Below are 21291 nucleotides of genomic sequence, written 5' to 3'. Positions count from 1 at the left end.
AAATCATTTCTTTGTCTCCTGTTAAAAATGTAAACTGTGTTCGGCCCAAAACAATGACAACAAGAGAACGAACCAAGAAGTGAGTCAAACTAAAAGAAAGGCTCATTTTAGAAGGCACAGTGTGACAATGGACGGCTGTTTTAAATGACTTTAGAAAACCTATTGAAACTAAAGTTGAGGATACATTGATTGAAAATGTTTTTGTGTTTTGTTAAATGAACAAGCTGTGAGCGATCATTTATACAAAATGAATGAGAAACTCGTCCAAATGAGAAGTCGTGCAAACTAAATTTTAAGTAAGGGTGAAATAAAAACAAATTCCTGACCTTTATTTGAAAGGTCATAATAATCAGAAGAAAACAGTCGTCATGACATTACCAATCCACTCAGTTCCAGTCTGCCCAGTCTCGTCTGTCCTGCAGATCCAAACACTTGCCGAAGCTCCTGAATCCAAACTAAGACTCAAACTGTCAAAGATCTGAGAGAAATGGTAAAAATCTGCGTTGAAGACGATCGAGTTACGACAGTGACTCGCTGCTGCTCCCTAATGCACAGAAATAGTTTGCCTGAAACTCCACGCGTGGGCCTTCAGGGGGTCCGTGTGCGGCACCATGAAGTTAACTCCAGGAGAGAGAACATGCTCGGTGAGGAAGTGAGATGCAGGGCTGTTTCCTGTTTTTCTCCTGTCAATGAACCCTTTGTTCGCCTCTCCGAGATCTCTGAGGCCTCTGAGCCGAGACCTGGACTCTGTCTGACAGACGGCCGACACCGCAGCAGATAAAGACGGAGGTGGCCCGCACCGGAGGAAATGGAAATATTGACCTCTGCAGAGGAGCTCGCCACCTTATCATCAGGACACTTCAAAGATGTGGGTGAAGAGCAGGAAGAGCTGGCGTGACAGGACAGGTCACCTGTTTGCACAGAAATACAGCCCCAAACCCACAAGAGTTGGGATAACATGGAGAATGCAAAAGAAAACGAAAACAGGAAACAGAGGTTTGACAATCTTAGAAACACTTTTTTCCACAATAAAACTACACACAACATATCAGATGTTGGAATTCAGGCTGCTTCCACCGGTGAAACATGAAGCTCCACGCTGACTTTTTCTCTCAAACCAAACTCTGCAATGACAGTGTGGAGCTTCATGTTTCCATGGCGACCAGGTAGGATGACACAGACAGCATCATGGCCACGTGGTTACAGACCAGAAAATGCTTCAAACTTTCTGTAGCAACAGAGAGATTAAATTCAATCTTCATCAGATTTTCACTGAACACAATGGACATCACTGTTTCTGTGTGGTTGACTGAGGAGTCCACAGACCCTCTTAAAACCACCTTTACAGACTGAGACCACCTCTATAGACTCTTAGACCATCTCTACAGACTGATAACATTTTTACAGACACTCTTAGGCCATCTCTAAAGACTGACACCATCTCTACAGACTGAGACCACCTATACAGACTGAGACCATCTCTACAGACTGAGACCACCTCTATGAACACTCTGAGACCACCTCTACAAACTGACACCACCTATACAGACACTCTGAGACCACCTCTACAGACATTCAAAGACCAGCCATTCTGAGACCACCTCTACCGACTGAAACCACCTCTACAGACATTCAAAGACCAGACGTTCTGAGACCACCTCTACATACTGAGATCATCCCTACAGACATTCTGAGACTACCTCTACAGACTGAGGCCACCTCTACAGACAATCTGATACCACCTCTACAGACACTCTGAGACCACCTCTACAGACACTCTGAGACCACCTCTATGAACACTCTGAGACCACCTCTACAGACATTCAAAGTCCAGACGTTCTGAGACCCTCTCTACAGACTGAGATCACCTCTGCAGACTGACATCACCTCTACAGACCGAGACCACCTCTATGAACACTCTGAGACCACCTCTACAGACCTTCAAAGTCCAGACGTTCTGAGACCCTCTCTACAGACTGAGATCACCTCTGCAGACTGACATCACCTCTACAGACTGAGACCACCTCTGCAGACTGACATCACCTCTACAGACTGAGACCATCTCTACACTCTGAGACCCTCTCTTTAGACCCTCTAAAACAGGGGTGGGAATTCCTGGCCTCGAGGGCCACAGTCCTGCATGTTTTTAATGTACCCTGCTCAAATACGCCTGAGTTTCATGATGAAGGGCAGCAGAAAGCCTGATAATGAACTGATCATTGCTATCAGCTGCGTTGAAGTGAGGACATGTTGAAACCATGCAGGCCTGCTGCTATGGAGGACCAGGATTACCCACCTCTGTTCTAAGACCACCTCTAAAGACTGTCTGTGACCAGTGACCAACACAACAAAGTGGGTGAGTGTGTGTGTGTGTTGGGGGTTGGGGTGGGGGTTGGGGTGGGGGGCTCCTCATTAAAACATTCCCAGAGTTCCCCTCCATCAATCAAACATGGTTTCATGTTCAGGCCTCGGCCTCCGTCCGACTTGTGTGTCAACTTAATGAGGCGATTAAGCATCTTGCTGATGTTGTATCAGGAGGTTTTGGGTGGCTGTGAGGGCTGTGGTGGCTGTGGGGGCAGTATCAGTATGGGGGGGTGCTGATATGTTGATGCAGGCTGGAACTGACCTGCAGAGAAACAACATCAGAATAACAGTTTGACCTGGTCCACCTCAGCTCTCAGTCGGCTCTGATTTTGGTCATTTGATTGATTTTTCACATATTTTATGAAGGTTTATGATATTAAAGTGGAACATATTCAGATATAAACACTATGTGGGTAGTCTTGGATGAAGGATGAAGAAGGGAAGCAGAAAGAGGTGTGTGAGTGACGGTGTCAGTGGAACCCCATGCCTGTGTGTGTGCGTGTGTATGTGTGTGTGTGTGTGTGTGTGTGTGTGTGTGTGTGTGTGTGTGTGTGTGTGTGTGTGTGTGTGTGTGTGTGTGTGTGTGTGTGTGTGTGTGTGTGTGTGTGTGTGTGTGTGACAGCTGCATCTGTTCCTAATTACGAAGTGCTAATGAAAGTCTGCAGGAGTGGAGCTGAGGACGCAGAAACAAACTGAAATGTGCTGCACACTGAGGAAGACGATGGTGATGAAGAATACAGTGACGAAGAACAAAGTGATGCAGAGCAGAAGGCTCCTGGCTACATGCTAATGTTGCTATATGCTTACTTAGCGATGGTGACAGTGACAATCGGTGTTGGTCAAGTTAATTTCAAATGGTAATTAGTTACTGATTACTTCTCAGAGGAAGTAATCCAGGCACTTTACTGATTAGTGATTTTCAAAAGCCATTAGTTACCTTAATGTTTATTTTACTCAGTTACTTTTCAACAACATGATGCACAACCTGAATACGCTGTGAAGCTATAGACCTTTTAGTCTCATTCTACTTGTTCTGCAGATTCCATCATATAAAACTGAATCAAATGTTTCAATCTTTATGCAAAATGCATCAAGCAGAAGTTAAATCAACTGCAACAGTCTCTGAGTTGAATGAAATCATTGAACATTTGAAACCTATTTTCTGCCCATTGATCCAATTTTTTAAATAAAATTATTTATTTTCAGTAAAATAAAGCAAGTTTTTTGTCTGTCAGCTGATGTCACTTCAACTTCCAGAATATAAAATAAGAATCTTTTTCTGTATATACTCTGTATTTGTTCGCATAGATGTAAATAAAATACAGCCGTAAGATAATTCAAAATAATGTGGGTATGTTCGAGCATTAAACACTGCAGGTCCTGCTCTCTCTCCTGTCGTCCCCTGCTGATAACTACACTGTAGTTTACCGCTAACGTCGCGCAGTTCATACGTTATTGTTACGAGACAAATTCACAAATCAGGATTGTAACAAGTAACATTACTGTTTTTGCCGGCCACTAGAGGTGGAAATATTTTTGTGATTGTTACGTTATGGAACATGTACCAACGTGAACCCTGAAATGTATGAATGGTACCGCATGCTCATCCGCGGTCCACATGTAAGTCAAAGCGGTCTGTGGACGTGCAGTGCGGAAAGTATAGAGGGGCCTCAAGTCTCCACCTCCGAGCCTGGTTCTGCAGGTTCCTTCCTGTTAAAAGAGTTTTTCATTTTCACAGTCTCCTCTGCTTGCTCATGTGGAATTGTTTGTTAATCTCTGTAAACGTGCCTTAAAATGACTGTTGCCTTTATTGCGACAGAAATTGAATTGAATTGAATTGAATTGAATAAAATAAAATAAAATAAAATAAAATAAAATAAAATAAAATAAAATAAAATAAAATAAAATAAAATAAAATAAAATAAAATAAAATTAAATAAAATAAAATAAAATAAAATAAAATAAAATTAAATTAAATTACATTAAATTACATTAAATTGCTTTGTGTTGTTTACTTCCATGCCACCACAGAAGAATAGGTCTGGAGGACTGCTCTGGGGGTTGAAGCTCTAGACCTTCAGCAGGGACCCTCGGTGTTGTAAATTCATTATCAGGTTTGATGATGAGATGTAAGGAGCACTGAAAGTGATTCAAACAGGGAGGGAGAGAACGTTTCAGCTCAACAGGATGTTTAATTACATCTAAACCCCCTCTTCACTGACGCTTGGGAACTGCTTCATTATTTCACTTTTAATTACCCCCTCCTCTGTTTCCTGCAACCATCTGGCAGTGTTCTGTGGTCAAATCTACCTCACTGGGCTAATTAACTTCTTCACTTTCATTATTCAAAGTGCTCTGATTGGGTGGAATGCTCTCCAAGTCACATCCTGGTACTCACCATAGGCCACCACATGATAGATACTGCTGATAACTGATGCTGCGACCGAACTGCCCATCAGTGTCCCTCATATGTCGACTTGCATATAAGATAGTAAGTGACAGGATGGTTCAGCCTGATGTCTCACAGTAAAATATCAGGTATTGACCTGATTCTTCACATGCAGCGTGACTACAGAGATGGTTAGATAACAGGAAGTCAAACACACAAGACTCAGTCTGGGTTTTATAACTTGACACCAGGAATGACTTTTTACAGCGTTCAAATAAAAAAACAAAAAAACCAATGAACTGCATTGCAGTGAAAACCTGATTACATCTGCACGGATCCCGTGATCTGAGAGGACATACACAATTTAAATTAACTTGCATGTGACTGCAAAGCGCAGGGAAGCATGGGAATAAAGTGAAACTTTTCATTTGAAGTAGGAAGCTGATGCTTGTACTTGTGCCTCTGACAGTTGTGCAGAACCCAAACTGCAGTCTGCATGGTACCCACAGAAAAACACTCCCTCCCTTTTAATTAGCCCTGCTCAGCACATTAGGCCTCATTAGGCTGCAGGAGGAGTGCAGCTGAAGCCTGCAGGCATCAAGAACATCCCACTTTAACTGTTTCCCTAATGTCTTCGCTCAGACCTTAAAAAAAAAGGAGGGTAATCAGACATGTTTGTCTGAGAGACACAGCATTTTTAACTCCGTTCATCGAAACCACATTTATCTCAAAGGAGATGCAGCTGGATCATTGTTAAGCTAACTGACATATAAACCTGTAAGCACAGGAACAATCTTTAAAAAATATAGCAAAGTATTTAAATCCATCAGTGTTCCAGTCCATTGCAGCATGTTCAGATGACAGTTGCTGCAAGAGGCGTCATCCTGATGCTTGACCCACCGGAGAAATTCACCCGGCGGACGCAGCACATAGTGTAGGGTTCACCACGTCTCCGCCAAACCTGCTTTCGATTCAGACAGCAGTCATAATGTTTGCTCCTGAAAGGAGTCATGGCGGTTTCCTTCCCGAGGGCAACGTCTGGCAGTAACACTGCTGCTTCTGGAGTTGCGTCTCCCCAGCAGTGCCACATGCTGTATGGAGTCGGCCACATGAGTGTTACATCTGGATGTAACGATCCCGGTCCAGAGTCGTTGCTCTTTCCCGCCCAGGATGTGGTCCGTCTGCAACAGAGCCAGTTTCATCTTGTCGTTGAACAAGGTATATCAATGGTTTGGTGAGAGCAGTTCATTTGACGGCCAACTTCTGAATTGCACCCTCACCATCTTTCGTCTGGAGTTAACCATGGCATCTTAAATGTATCGAAGGAAAACTTAGGCCTTTAAATGGCTGCTCAGTGCATCCGTTACACTATGCACAAATGTTCATTTTTCACATGGTTGCACAGTGCAAGACTCATCAAAAATATCAAAACTGGACACACAAACAAATCCAGAGCATCCGGTCCTAGGCCGGCCGCTCGGGGGTGGGGTGGGGCAGCGCGGGGGGTCCAGCTGGGCCAAGGTCCTAGCGACGGGGGGACCCCCTCCCTCAGAACCCTCCCTGCCTTACCTCACCTTATATTACTCCACAATAGGGAACAGTGGGGCGGTGCTTAGGTGGGGGGTCCGGGCTACTTAACTGCGGTCTGGGTCCTCCCCCGACTTTGCACCACCCACAATTTTAACCACACTTAGTCACGCAGGGTCTTGAGGGGCTAAGCCGCTTTCGGCTTGTCAGCGGTAGAACGCCCGGGCCCCGCTACCCCCCAATTTTAAACCGCACCATAGACACACACATTGCATCCACCTCTTCAAAACACAAAGACACACCCTTACATAGATCCAACACACATATAGGGCAGGGGAAGGGCGGGAGACGTGGCTCCCCTCAGCACCTCCCGCTGGGGTCCCGCCCCGGCCCGGGGTGAGTGCGGCTGGGATGCGGGGGGCATGGCGCTCGTGGGGGGGCTGGGGTGCGGTGCTCCTTCTCCATTTGCTGTTGGATTGGTGGAGGTTGGGACACCGCGGTGGCCGGGTGGGGGCCCGGCCGGCGGCCTGGGGGGGCGAGAGTCATCACTCCCCCCCCGTCCCGAGTGTGTGTGTGTGTGTGTGTGTGTGTGTGTGTGTGTGTGTGTGCCCGTCTGCGTCTGCGTCTACGTCAGGGGTGGGTGTCTGTGGGGGGTGGGTCAGGGGTTGGGTATTTCAATTAAAATCGGGGGGGAGGATCATGGGGCGGGTGGGATATGAGGCTCCTGGGGGTGTAGAGTTGACTGTCCTCCGACCGGGGCCTGCGCCGGCCTTCGCTTTCCTGGGTCTGGGGGCGGGGCTGGTCCGGGGCGCGGCGGCTGGGGCCGTCTCTGCCTTGCCGGGTTGGGGGGGGGGGGGGGCGGTGGGTGGGCCTGTTCCCGGGGGTGCGGCGGGACTCGCCGCCGGGGTTGGGGGGGCTCTCGACCCGCTCGGCCCGGGGGCCCTGCTCCGGCCTTTTCTCGGCTTGGCGGCTTGGGTCGCCCTTTATCCTTCTCTTGTGGGCCCCTCTTGCCTGGGGGGGGATTCCTCTCTGCATTCTCCGTCGGGTGCTTTTTGGGCGGGGGCGTGGCTCTCTGGGGTGGTTCGCTGGGGTCTCCCCGGGCCTGGGGGGCTTCCGTCTGCCGGGGTGGCGGTGTCCGGGCCCGATGGCCTCGGACCCCGGGGTGTCGCCACGGGTCCCCCCACAGCAGTTCCGGTCACACCCAGTGGACAAACCACACACACACACACACACACACACACACACACACACACACACACACACACACTTCCACTCCTCACGAAAGGTGCTTCTGAAGTTGCTTGTTCTCTATCATCATTTGCTCAAACTTTAAAAATCATGTTCCTCTTTTGTTGTCACCTCTTTGTTAATTCATGTTCCTGCTTCACGTTACTGTCTAGATAGAGCTGCTCAGGCTGGTTAATCTAAGAAATCATTTTACTGTCTAGATAGAGCAGCTCAGGCTGGTTTAATCCAAAAACAGTTGGAAAATATTTGGATCAGTGTGATAACTGCAAATAATATATGTAGCACAACAAGGCTATTGTATGTTATCCCCCTCCCCCCTCCCCCCTCCCCCCTCCTCCCTCCTCCCTCCTCCCTCAACCTTTTTCTCTCTCTTCTCTTCTCTCTCTCTTTGAGCGTTCCCCCCCCCGGTCGTGTACGGCAGCCATGCCAACTTCTGACGGAGAAGGCAACAGGAGGAGACTCCAGGTCTCTCCCTGTTGCAAGACCAAAATCTGTTCTGACTCCGAAGGCTCTCAATCACATCATATTGTTGGCCCAAGCTGCCGAACAGGACAAGGGCGGAAAAAAAAACAAAAAAAACAAATCCAGAGCATCAGTTTGTTTTTAATCCACTGACTTAAGCTCAGTTAGAAAGGGGAAGGGGGGGGGCTTCCTGCCAATATATATTTTTACTCAGGAAAATTTTAAATTGTGTGTGTGTGTGTGTGTGTGTGTGTGTGTGTGTGTGTGTGTGTGTGTGTGTGTGTGTGTGTGTGTGTGTCCGTTTGGAGGAGAATGAAGGAGCGGCCCGGTTCCGTTCAGTAATAAAGCGGCTTTACAGACAAGAAACTCTTCTTCCTTTTCAACACCCAGCAGGACGCTGCAATTGTAACGCACTGCAACTTGGAGAAGTAACTTTAATCTGATTACTGGTTTGAAAATAATAACATTTTAGATTACTCATTAGTGAAAAAAGTGGTCATATGAGAGTAACGCATTACTAAGTAACACGTTACTGGCATCACTGGCAACAGCTGTGCATGTCCACTACGGCCGTAGTAAATAGTTCTTCTGCACATGCAAGTAGATAGACGATGAAAACAATGACAGCCTCCGGAGTGTCATGACTCCCAGTCCGGATTCTCCCGGGACTTGGTAGTTTTATAGTGGACAGTCCCCGTAATAACGATCCAACGTCGTCATTTGTCCATACGAATATCAGTAACGTCGGGAGAATACGTCCCCTGATTTGGTCTGCTGCTGATGTTCCGTGGTGCCCCACATGTTGAGAACCGCTGCTCTGTTTTTGTTTTCATCTCAGTTACACGACAACACATTCAGTCAAACAATCATGTTTTAATGAAATTATTTGTAGTTGTACACTCAAATTATTTATTAGAATAATGGCTGAAACTCCTGCAGGGAAAAGGCATTCTTTTCTTCTGCTGCTGCATCCCCATAAAGCTCTCTGATCCACCCCACATTAAAAAACAGCAAAAGAATAAACAAAGAAAAAACACTGCTTTTAGCTATAAATATGAGCGCTCCGTCAGTTTGCTTCAGTTTTACATCTGGACATTGGCGACGATTCATTTGTGAACACGTCCTGATGAGCTCAGAGAACACTGATGATTCTTTCATGACTTTACAAGGTGTAAAAAGTAAGAACACAGATTTAGTACTGCTTCACACAAACCTCAATTATCAGGACAGATTTCCTCTAAAGTCACTGAAACACCCAGTAGCTGAAATAAAAAAAACACAAATGATCCTTACGATTACATAACTACCATAAAAGTGTTTTCTTTGTAATTCATCTAAGGGTCCGTTTGCTGGTGCTGTTCCTGCTCTCTCTGATGAAGGACACATTATGGTCAGGTCCTTTACTGAACTCCTGCTGCAGCCGTTCAGTCTGTTGTATGAATGAAAAGTCCTCCAGCAGAACTTTGAGTTTTCTGTCACAGTCTTCTCAGAAAGTCCAGCTTCTGTGTGCGATCCCGTCTGAGCCGGCGTCAGACGCTGGAGGGATCGTGGATCGACGGAGGCAGGAGGAAGGTGGGAGAAGGCACTAACGTTTGTTTCCATCCTCTTCCTCAGCAGACCTGTAACAGTGAGGAAAGTGATGAGTAAAGACGAATCTTCTCATGATGGCTATGTGGCCACTTGAGTATTAAGAGGAATATCAGCAAACCCGCTGCTCCTTTGAGGTTTGATTTCCAGTGTTCGGTCTTTGTTACCATGATTCTATGAACTCTGGGTGACATGATGAGGGACTGCCTGTGATAGCTCATTCTGTACAGTTTCATGCTCGTCGGGTATGAGTAAAGTCAAATAATTCCATGTGGTCGAAAGTTAACAGCACACGTCCAGAGCTCCTGTGGTGTCAGTGCAACGTTTCTACCGTACAGACGTCAGTGAGTCATGAATGTGTGCTCACACTCAGCAGGTTTGCTCCAATTACAACAAACCTCTGGATAGCGTCTGCATTGTTGAGCTTATTAACCTCTGAATCATCCATCTGCTTCAAACGGGGGGGGGGGGGGGGTGATCTACTCCCATCTAACTGTGTGGAGGCAGCTTCCACCTTCCACCCGGACAGAGCAGTGTAAAGAAAACCTGTACACACACACAGGGAGAACATGCAGATTCCATACTTTCAGGCTCATGCTGAAACCCAGGACTGTCTCACAGTGGGGGTTTTTCCACCCAAAAGAACCAGGTGCCTGTTCGGGGCCAGGGCCAGATTTAGCACCAGGTCTTTGTCTTTCTGCCGCCAAAGCCCCGACCTATCAGGGTCTAAACAGGTGCTAAGCCGACCACAAATCACTGCTGGGCCAGAGCGGGGGCAGAGCGGGGCCCTGACATCATAATCAGCGGGGGGCGGAGTTATCACTACCTACAACGCGGAAGAGACTCTGAACCAACTTTCTGAAATCTACAGCGAACACGGAGCCTCGGACTGGCTGCAGTATAGAGAAAAAAATTTAATAACATGTGGGAACGATATAATAAGTCGTTCCCTCAAGTTAACAATGTGAGGGAACGAGATAATTTAATTCGCGATTACGGAGCCGGTGGCTCTTGAACTGTTGTGCTTGCAGAGCGCCTGCGCTGTCACATAAAGTCAGCTGCTTCGGATATATAATTTACAAGCAGTTTTCCCATTGTTGCTGCTTTTTCAAGCTTTTCATCGTTACCTCATTGTAACTAACTTCCCTTCCTGGTCTTGTATCGCGTTATGACCGCAGGCTGAGGTCAGCATGAGGCTGCGCTGTGCTCCGTTATGAGACGCAGCACTATTTTATACCCCACAGAACTTCTTTATAATGAAGCCAGACTTTTGGTTCATCATGAACTAAAAAAAAAACTACACACTACTGTGAATGAAAGCTTGGATTTTCTTAGCAAAAAACAATAGAGCAGAGTTGAAAGAGGTCTCACCTTCTGGTCGGTCATGATGCTGCTGGCCTGCAGAGAACTCGGGGGTCCGCTGATCAGATCTCCTCCCGGCCGGTCGTGTTCACAGAAGATTGTTCCATTGATGTAGTGAAAACGATCTCCGGGCACCAGCCGGTTTCTGCAGGTCGCACAGGTGAAACACTACGACGAAATCCAGTTATATTAGCAGCACGAAATCGAAATGAGCCGAGTGATTAGAACAAGGATGTGGTAGTGCTCACTCACCTTAAGGTGGTACACATTGCCTTGAGCTCGCATCACCATCTCACTGGCAGGTATGGACTGTCCGCAGGCACTGCAGGCGCCGCTGTGTCCAAACAGTCTGCACACAAACACACAGGTCACGGAGGAGGACTCAAAGAGGTTCTGGGGCACCATCCGGAGACTCAGGAGGGGTCGGAGGGGTCTATCTCAAGCTGTGCTCAGTAAGAGTGGACATTGTCCAACCTCGAATGAGGATCTCCTCCTGAGGTGGACGGAACACTTCGAGGATCTCCTGAACCCGGACAACAAACCTCCCTTACAAAAAGCAGGGCCTAAGGCTTCTGGGGCGTCCTCATCCATTTCCAGCCCCCCTCAGACCAATAGCTGAACATCAGATAAAGAAAGAACAATACAGATTTCGTTCTGGCTGAGGAACAACCAACCAAGTGGTCAAAGATTATTGAGGGGGTATAATAATAATGGCATGGATTAATATAGCGCTTCTTTCGAGGTGACTCAAAGCGCGTACAGAAACCATTATTCCTTCACACCAGTCACACTGGTGGTGGTAATTTACATTGGGGCATAGCAACAGAGGTTGTGGCTGCCAATTCACGCCTACGGACCCTCCGACCACCACCAACATTCATGCACCATTCTTACCCATTCATATGAGGCAATGTGGGGAACGTGCCTTGCCCAAGGACACAACGACATAGAGCTTCGAACCACCAACCCTTAGGTTATTGGAAGACCCACTCTACCACTGAGCCACGGTCGCATATGGAAGTTTGTCAATCCTGTCTACAGCTGCATCTGTATATTTAGAATTAAAATGGACGTCCATGTCACCCTTTCCGTTTTTCATTTTAATGGACTGAGTATCGAAACGCAGGACATCGGGGGAGTGCAGACCTTACAGAGTGATGATACTGAATCAGTTTCTAATTGTTTCACTGAGATCGCCCTGTTTCAATTACTGTAGCAAATAACAATTAAACACAGAACTGAGGTGACAACAATACCTCTGGGTAAGAGATCAGTGTATCAGAGGTGAAAACTAGTTTTCCCGACACAGGTATATATAAAGGTATATACTCAATCACAACCAGAGTTAATCAATATGCAGTACCAACAAAGCTTTAGTCGTTTGGTCAAAAGTAATATTATGCCAATGAGCAGAGTTTGCTCAACTGGTATAAAAAAAGTTAGGATCTGTCTTAAGAGAAACTTTTCATAATTTAAAATAGTGAGTGTTGGCCTTCGCCCACTTCAACGTGATGGAACTTTGCTACATCAGGTTGACAAAGTTTGCCCTGATGTTAGCGAAGTAGCATTGAAAGCTATACAGGTCAGAGGAACTCAACTAAAGTCAACAAAAGAACACACTTTCTATTTTGCAGCAGGAGACAAATAAAAAAAAAAAAAAGATTATTGCACTTAATTTTCGAAAGAATTCCCAGGTTGTGCAGGTTTTTGTAAAAACCATGTTAATGTAGACTTTTTCAGAATGAACTTGTACTTGGCCTGCACTGAAACAAAGGTAAAGTTTGGATTTCTCACTAATAAATCCTTATTATCCTGTCTTTAAGCTGGCTCAGCCTCCCAAAAATAATTGTGGCTGTGTGAAGTAAAATGATTTAAACAGACTTGGTTAAATCACAGGTGTTTTTTTTACTACTGCAGATGTGGATATTTGAAGCGAATGTGTATTTGATCCGGCTGAATGGAGAAATATGTTCAGTGGCGTGTGTGTGTGTGTGTGTGTGTGTGTGTGTGTGTGTGTGTGTGTGTGTGTGTGTGTGTGTCTCACCTGATGTAGTCGTTCTTACAGAGGATCATGCCTCCTTTGCTGTAGCAGATGCTGCTGTACTCTCCCAGCTGAGTGTGGCAGCAGGAGCACTTCAGGCAGCGTGTGTGCCAGTACCGTTCCATGGAGAAGAGGAGGAAGCGGTCGGCGATGCGACCTCCACATCCGGCACACGACCGGCCCGCGGGGCCCCCGCCACCGCCCATCACCGCCACGGAGGGAGCCTCCACTCTGCTGTTCACCATCACACCTGAAAGACAGGAAGACTGTCACACACAGGTAAGAATGTGTGTGTGTGTGTGTGTGTGTGTGTGTGTGTGTGTGTGTGTACCTGTTTGAACATTTCATCAGAAATATATGTCATGAGAAATTGTTAAATTTCAGCAAAACTGGATATATTTTCCTTTTTCTCTCGACAATTCAACCGTTTGAGTCGAATGACTAATAGATGGCAAATAGCAAAGATGTTACCTCAAATATTAAGAATGAAAAAAACTATTTAATTTCTCTATGGGAGACTTTTTGAGTAAGAGAAAATGAACATAAAGCAACACAGACAGAGAAACTCAAACGCTGAACAGCAGATGATTCCTACACCAAGGTTAAGTCAGTAAAAACGTTTGTTTTTCCCCAAGAAATTCCGAATAGATTTTGTGAAAAGTGCATTTAATGAGAACTTTTTCAGAATTAACAACTTTTTGGGCTCGACAACTGAAGGAAAACTTGTTTTGTAATTTAAAGGTTATTATGCTCTCATTTTAATGGTTGATCATATAAAGCGGTTTGAAATATAGTCCGATACTACATAGAAGTAAGTTCAACTGTGACTGTGACATTAAAAAAGTATAGAAATGTACTTTTTTTTTTTTTTTTTAATGACCCGATGGTTTATAATTCTGAATATACTTTTCCTATCAAATAGAAATACCGGTACCTTGAAAACAGCAAATGACAAAATTGTGACACATGTGACAGAAACACATTCGTCCTCCTGAAAGTGCTTTCAGGACTTCCTGCCAGAAAGAAAAAAAAACATGCGAGTTTCACGAGTGATTAATTCATAGTTTGTTTTAACAATCTTGTGGAAAAGGTTTGTTGAAGGGAGGCTACTCTCTCTGAACAGGAGAAGATCTGTATCATTCACATTTTACTGTAATCCTCCTGCTTTCACTTTTCCATTACAGAACTCAACTGATTTCATGCACAGCTGGGAATAATATTGCTTTGAGTACAACCACAGCCGTGTGTGTGTGTGTGTGTGTGTGTGTGTGTGTGTGTGTGTGTGTGTGTGTGTGTGTGTGTGTGTGTGTGTGTGTGTGTGCTGCTCAGCATTGAGTCAGCAACACTGTCTCTTTGGCCACTTCCATGATTTATAATTAGCGCCAACAACAACATGAAATAATTGTGGAGCTCGATTTCATTTTCCAAATGAGCAACAGCAGCACAATTTGTCCTCCAGAGCGTCTCGTTTCAGGGAGGGCATGTTTAGCTTCACCACCAGCCTTCCCACAAGATTATTTGAGATTGCAGCAGCTGGTCCTGTGCAGCGAGGCGGCCTGGCCTCAGTCTGGCTCTAATCAGCCACAGGAACACCATGTTAAGAAGCCCAAGGCTACATGAGAAACCCACCAGCAGCCACATGCACGGCGGCTCAGGCCTCCTCGCTCACCATCAGGCTGTTTACATAAAGTATGTCCGTTCATTGCAACCCGCAGATTAAAGTTTATATGTGAATCATGCAATAATTAGCAACAACCCCTGCCTCTTTAATCTTTTTAGCCCATTCATTGAAATACCTTTTGAGCCATTTATATATATTACACTGAGCAAAATCACACGTTTCACCATATTCAGCTTTAAAAAGTAAAATCAGATACATTTCTTCCTGGTTTTCGGTAAAATTAGCCATGTTATTGAGTATAACCGACTATATAAAGGTATCATTTGCACAAATATCCACATACAATATATAGGAGCATAATGTGAGTGAAAGTGTGTATGGTGTATTAGTTGTCATCACTATGGTAGGAACAGTTGTTTTACCGCCGACGCAGAAAGGTGCAACAGGTGTGACGTGTGGTGGTATGAGTGCTTTGGAAACCTGCGTGAGTTAAATGCACGCTGACATTTTGAGACGGAAAATAAAATGGAGGAAGTGTTCAACGGGCAACTTTGATTCCGACTTCGATTCATCAGATGCGGAAACAATCGCGTCTGTTCGGTCGTCCCGGTGCAGCACTTCAATGGCTTGAAGCGTTTCTCTTTGCCTCTACATTAATGTTTTTTTTAAAAAGAAACTTATTTTAGGCCCTGTTTACGCGAGAACGTTTCAAATGAAAAAGCATAGTTTTTGCATTTACGTTTCCAAAAAGTTGCAAGTCTCCACTGCAACTTTTAGAAAACGATGTCTGTTTACATTGGAAACTGCAAAAACACTGAAAACGATGTAGTTAGCATGCCAAACTACGAGTGAAATGAAATGAGACCACACACACACACACACACACACACACACACACACACACACACACACACACACACACACACACACACACACACACACACACACACACACACACACACACACACACACACACACACACACACACACACAATCTGATTATGGTGATTGTCAACTATAAACCTACCAAGTCCCAGAAGAATATGGACTGCACTCTGGAGGAAACATTGTTCTTATTGTCCAGCTGCTGAGCATGTGCAGAAGAACTATCTACTACGGCCGTGGTATGCAAGCACATTAGCAGCGTCACAAATCGAATTGTGTTTTGTTCCGTCTACCCAAAGACAAAATCCGAGCATTTTCAAAAAGTTCCACCTTGTGAGCCACTTTCAAATAGCTGCGTTTTCAGTGGCTCCGAGCACAGTTCTATTGTCACTTAAAACGTTGTCATGTAAACAAGGCCTTATGGGCATGAACAAAAGCAATGTTTGTGTTCATGGTTCTAAAATAGCAGAGAGAATATGTGCTCTGCCGTGTCGGTTAAATGAGTTTCTGGTGGCGTTCTTTAGTTTTTGGGAAAGAAAACAAAGCAAAGTTCACAAAGACCAACAATTAGTCTGGACCTCATTCCAACTGAAACCCCAGCTGAGCAATACATCTGTAATTTATAAAGATTTCAACATGTGCAAACTACAATTGAAAGAGTCTGAACTGTGATAAACTGTTTATTACACTGCACAGTTATGCTCAGCAAATACAAGATGACAAAGGTTTGATTTTAAAAGAAATTTGCCATCAAACACCATCTCATTCGGTTTTCCTACTTTTTGCAAATCGTATTCTTGAATACTTAAATCTGCCCTGTAAACCTTTTTAGTGGAGTCTAGGAGACCGGCAGCAGGTAGGAACAAGAAGCTTCTAGATCTGAGGGGGGAATCGAAGTCTGCCTGATGTCTCCCTGTCACATTCAGGTGTTTTTAAACAAAGACAAATTATTAATATGCATCAGGACTTGACACATGTGATGGATGCAGGAGACCTTATGTGATTACCATTATGTATTGGCATTTTCTTACATGTTTTATGTGTACTATTACCTGTTTTGTCTGAAGTATATTTTTTTTAATGTACTGCTGCCCGTCTTGGCCAGGAAAAAGCAGATTTTTTTTCTGGTTAAAAAAAAGATTAAATCATTTTTTTTCTTTTAATATGAAGAAAGATGACAATAGTTGTGGCAGTGTGGAATAATCAAAAAGTGTAATGTGTGTGGAAATGTTGGCCGTAATTTTGACATAAAATGAATAGTAGAAACTCCTGAAGATTCAGGAGGAAGTGTCTGAGTTCAGCCATTGAATACATGAAGGACTTCATCAGTTCTTATATGTTCATAAAATGGAGAAATGTCCACCGACTGATCTGAATGGCAGACTGAACAAGGCTCAAAGCATCCCTGTTGTAGTGCCGGTACTTCTTCTCTCCTCACATTACTAAATATACAAAAACTCTGCTCACCCCAACAGCTGTGCGTATTCAAGGTCATGAAGGTCTTCAAAGAAAAATATAGATGACAGGAGGCCTTTCTAAAAGATCACAGCTAAATCCTTTAGGAGGGCGGCTTACACTGCAGCTGCTGGGCAGAAACATGCCCACTGTAAGTCCACATCATCCATTTAGACAGTTCCAGGTCTCATATCCACCAAACCAGAGAGCCTAGAAACCGTCATGAGGTCCGTGGCCTCAGCAGTGCTAAAAACCTTTGCGAGGCGTCTGTGTGGAGAACCGGAGAGAAAAGACCCCCCACACACACACACAGAGAGAACTTTCAAATGTACACAAAGACGAGGCTTTGAACGTTCTAGCTGTGAGGCGGTATGTTAACCACTACTGTCCACTGATGTTCACTCCAAAAATAAATGGCAGTCTTTATGTCGGTTTCACACTTTCACTTGTTTCACTTCCAGCTGCTGTTATGAAGCCTTTGTACTATTTTCGGTGTGGGCTTTAGACGTTTGCCTCTGCTTTCTATTTTCAATGACGGTGTACATGACATCCACACTTTGTTGTGCAGACGTTCGTAACCTGAGGAGATAAAGTCAGGCTGATCACTGCTTTAGTACCATCTCTCAAACACGGCCCATTTTATTTATGGCCACTTTACTAGATCAACATGCGGTGGTTTAACACTGCTCTCATAGGAAGGAAATCCCCGTTTGATTCCAGGCTTGGAAGCCTTTCTGGGCCAGTTTAAGTTTTCTCAGAGTACTGTGGTTTCCTCCCAGAGTCCAGACCCAGGTTTACTGTCTGTACTATGAATGTGTGTTTGGTGTTGTCACCCAGCTCTCGAGTCAACAGACTCAAATTGTTCAATCTGTCCTAAACCTTTGAATCTGCCTCATCCTCCCTTTAAAGTCCAGCAGTGAACTTATTTAGGTTAGGAATGAGTGTGACGAGGAAACTCCCTGCAGCAGTACTCGAGTACTACAGCAGTACTGGAATAAATGGCGGTTTCATGTGTAATGAAGGGATGTGGTCTCTCAAAAACAGCACTATTTATCCAAATGCTGTAGAATATGAAAAGCAGAACGACAGGAAGCCAACACTTTTTATATTAACCTGCACCAACCAGGCTGCCGCTACTTGCCGCTAGCTAGCCACACTCAGGCTAGTTGGACATGTTGAAGAGAACACAGCTCATCTCTACAATGAACTCAAAGACCTGCTTCACTTCACTCACTGAAGCTTCAGGGCTTCAGGAAGATGTTGAGTCTGAACGCAGTGCAGGGACAAAGCTAAATGCTAAATGCTAACTTAAACAGTCCAGCGGGGAGCGAAGAGCCTCCAACTTCAGCAGACTTTAAGTTCAGATGTAGTTGCTGAAGATTCTGCCTAAAGGCTTCCAATGGACCTGAATCCACATTTCTTTCAGTGATTACGACACTTAACTACAAAATGTGCTGAATTCTGACGGTCGCCTGATCATTCTTCTTCTATCTAGTCTTGGTTAAAAGTGAATTGAGGTTTCGAGGTGGGGAACATCTCTGGTTCAGACTGGTAGGAGCACAGGATGTTTTTCTGTGACTGTGTCTCAGTGGCTTTCTTCCCCTCCTGCTTCCTGTCTCCTGTGCCAGATTCCTTCAGGCGGCACATCACCAGCCGTGAAATCAATTAGCAGTCCGAGTCTGCATCATATAACAGCTTCCACCTCTGAAATAACGTGAGAGCCCTGTGACTGGAACAAACAGCTCATGCTTCAATGTGCTCAGCTGGTCCACCTTCACCGACAACATGCTAACAAAGCTTCTTCGACGTCAGCGTTTTTACACATTTACAAAACAACGGTGACATGAAGTGTCGAGGGTATGAGCTGCTTTATTTCCTCAACAGGTCAACCTGAGTTTCATCAACTCATTAATCTGCAGTGGAGTTTAGTATCGATAGGCTCTCTGGAAAGCTTCACGGGACTGATGATGGGTTTTGTTTGGAAAATCTTTCAAGAGAAACTGCAGTATTAAATGTGGATGTTTGCTGTGACCTGGTGAATACATGAAACCTCTCTCCAGTCTGACACAACGCAGCTCTCTTTTTTTTTTGTGAGAAAAAGAGTTGGGTGTTTTCCAATCAGCTCTTTTAGGACTCATTAAATTAAAGATTTTTTTGTCCAGTGATGATTACACACTGTGCTTGTATATGTCAAGTCTGCACCCATCACCACCAAAATAACCCTCTTTTTTTTGTTTTGTTTTGATTTTTGTCCGGAGCCACCAAGCCTGTCTTACTTTAAACATGAAGAAATCACAGCCTAAACTCATTTTGCTGGATTTCACAAATCTGGTTTATGTTGCAGTTATGACATTCAAGTACAAGAATTACGACATTTTATTGCTGTTTTTCCAATATGTTCACCATTTTATCTCATTTAGTATTTTTTCTGAGGTTTTTGGAGTTCAGATATTTAAGCGGGTTAAGTGGTCTTGGCTGTTTTAGCAGTTTTAGAGCTTCATAACAGTCCTTTTCTTTGCAAATCTCAAAGTTCCATGTAAAGCAGCAGGTTGTCAGTGAATCTCAATGAGTGAAACTATTTTCTTCTGAGTCTTTTCTTTATTTGGATTTAATCCTGGTTATCTTACCAAGGGGAGACTTTGGGCAACGTTTCTCAGCTGAAATGAAATCTGAGTCTCAGATTTTATTAGCTTGTTTATTCAACCTTTCTTTACTTTAAATGAAACCTTTGTCACTTTAGATTGGGAGATAGGAATCGTTTAGAAAGATAGACGTGTGCAAATGAAATAATAATCTGATTATCAGAGACAACGTAAACATTTCCGATGTCTTTCAGAGCTCTGCAGGATGTCATGTTTGAGAGTAAAATCAAGCAGGAAAGAAAAAGGAGCTTGGAAGAGTTAAAAAAGTGCAGCAGAGATGTCTTCCGTCCATCTCTCTGCTCTCATCAGTCTTTTTTCATCATCATTAAGTCTTCAATAAAGCAAGCAGTTCTTTGTAAATGAATCCTTTCTAATAATTTCAGTAAACTGTAATATGACTGCAATGCGAAAAGTGACCCCGCGATCTGCAACCTGTAGCCACATGTTCTACAACCGTGCGCCGAAGCTTCCAGAAATCCTATGGAAATAAACATTTTCATTTTGTAAACTCACAGCTGAAGGAAAGAAATGTGAAACTTAAATGAGAGAGTTTTATATGTTGTGCATTAAAATATGCATTTCACTGCAACAGATACAGGTCGAGTTTCTAACGTCAACTCTCACATAATAACCCTGAATTAATTTCAAAAAAAAGAAAGAAAGAAAGAAAATGGGTAGTTTAGCTCAATGTGGACATTCTCATTTGCCAGTGAAGCTGGTTTACCTGGATGTTTGATATGTACAGAGAAACTGGCGTGCTCTGATGAAACTAGTAATTGGTGAAAAAACAAAAATAAATAAATAAATAAAACATTGAGTTTCTTTTTTGTTATTGCTCAATAAATCTTGTAAATGTAAGAGATTTATAGTGAAACTGTGAGAACACACTGAATAAGAACTTAATTCAAACTCACAGAGACACAGAAACACTAAACGTCTCTAATGAATCTGCTGAGGGAGGATGAACTATCCACGTACATTCAGAACTATAGCAGACCATCTCTTTATGGCCTTCCGATGAGACAAATCGATTGAATTATCCAACATAATTCAGATCCAAACCTGTAGCTGTGACAGAGGAAGGAAACCTGGACCGGAACTTGAGTAAATGGAGGTGAAAATGTGTGAAAAGCATCAACTTGAAACAGAAGAAGCATGCAGATGCACAGGGACATGGTTCAAACTCACAGCCGAGGCCTGGGGGAAGTCCGGGTCAGGAGACTTGTGTGTCCTGCTGCAGGTAAACAGGTAAACAGGAGTTCAAGCTGTTGTCAGCCTGCTGCAGGTAAACAGGAGCTCCGCTACTCCTCTGCTCTTCTTTCCATCCACAAAGCTCCGCAGACAGCCGTGATCCTCCTCGCAGGGCATAGAGCTGAAGACTGACAGAGGAGACTCCTCCTGCTCTTTTACACACTGCTGCTGCTGCTGCTGCTGCTGCAACACACACCTCCTCCTCCTCCTCTGAGCTCACACACACTTCCTCCTCCTCTTCCTCTTCTGACCTCACACATATTTCCTCCTCCTCTGACCTCACACACAGTCTCACACACACTCATCACTTCATTCCAGATTGATGTATTAAAGGAGCAATGTGAATTCACTCAAATGGAGCATTGCAGGATCTTTGTAAACTGAGACATGGAGCTTGTCTTTATCCAAATTTGCCTCGGGCTGTGGCAAACGCTGGTGTTCCTGAGATACACTGCCT

General features: G+C 44.4%; 1 protein-coding gene across 3 annotated transcripts in view; it reads right to left on the bottom strand.

The window, feature by feature from the left end:
- Positions 1-8845: 8845 nt before the first annotated feature.
- lmo4a (LIM domain only 4a) overlaps positions 8846-21291 on the bottom strand; it is a 12639-nt gene continuing 193 nt past the window's right edge. Inside the window, exons 1-6 of one of the 3 annotated variants that reach the window (XR_013935852.1) lie at positions 20772-21052; positions 12984-13230; positions 11192-11288; positions 10949-11107; positions 9976-10123; positions 8846-9609 (exon numbers count right to left, since the gene is read on the bottom strand). Coding sequence is in view for 1 of the 3 variants with exons in the window: in XM_080476984.1 (XP_080333110.1) it covers positions 9601-9609; positions 10949-11107; positions 11192-11288; positions 12984-13225 (507 nt within the window). In the remaining 2 variants the exon portion in view is untranslated. Of the gene's footprint in view, positions 9610-9975; positions 10124-10948; positions 11108-11191; positions 11289-12983; positions 13231-20771 lie in introns of all 3 variants that reach the window. The other 2 variants (XR_013935853.1, XM_080476984.1) reach the window with 2 other exon arrangements.

This window comes from Lipophrys pholis (assembly GCF_963383615.2).
Source record: "Lipophrys pholis genome assembly, chromosome: 12".
Taxonomy (NCBI): Eukaryota; Metazoa; Chordata; class Actinopteri; order Blenniiformes; family Blenniidae; genus Lipophrys; species Lipophrys pholis.
This window is presented reverse-complemented; position numbering and strand designations above follow the sequence as displayed.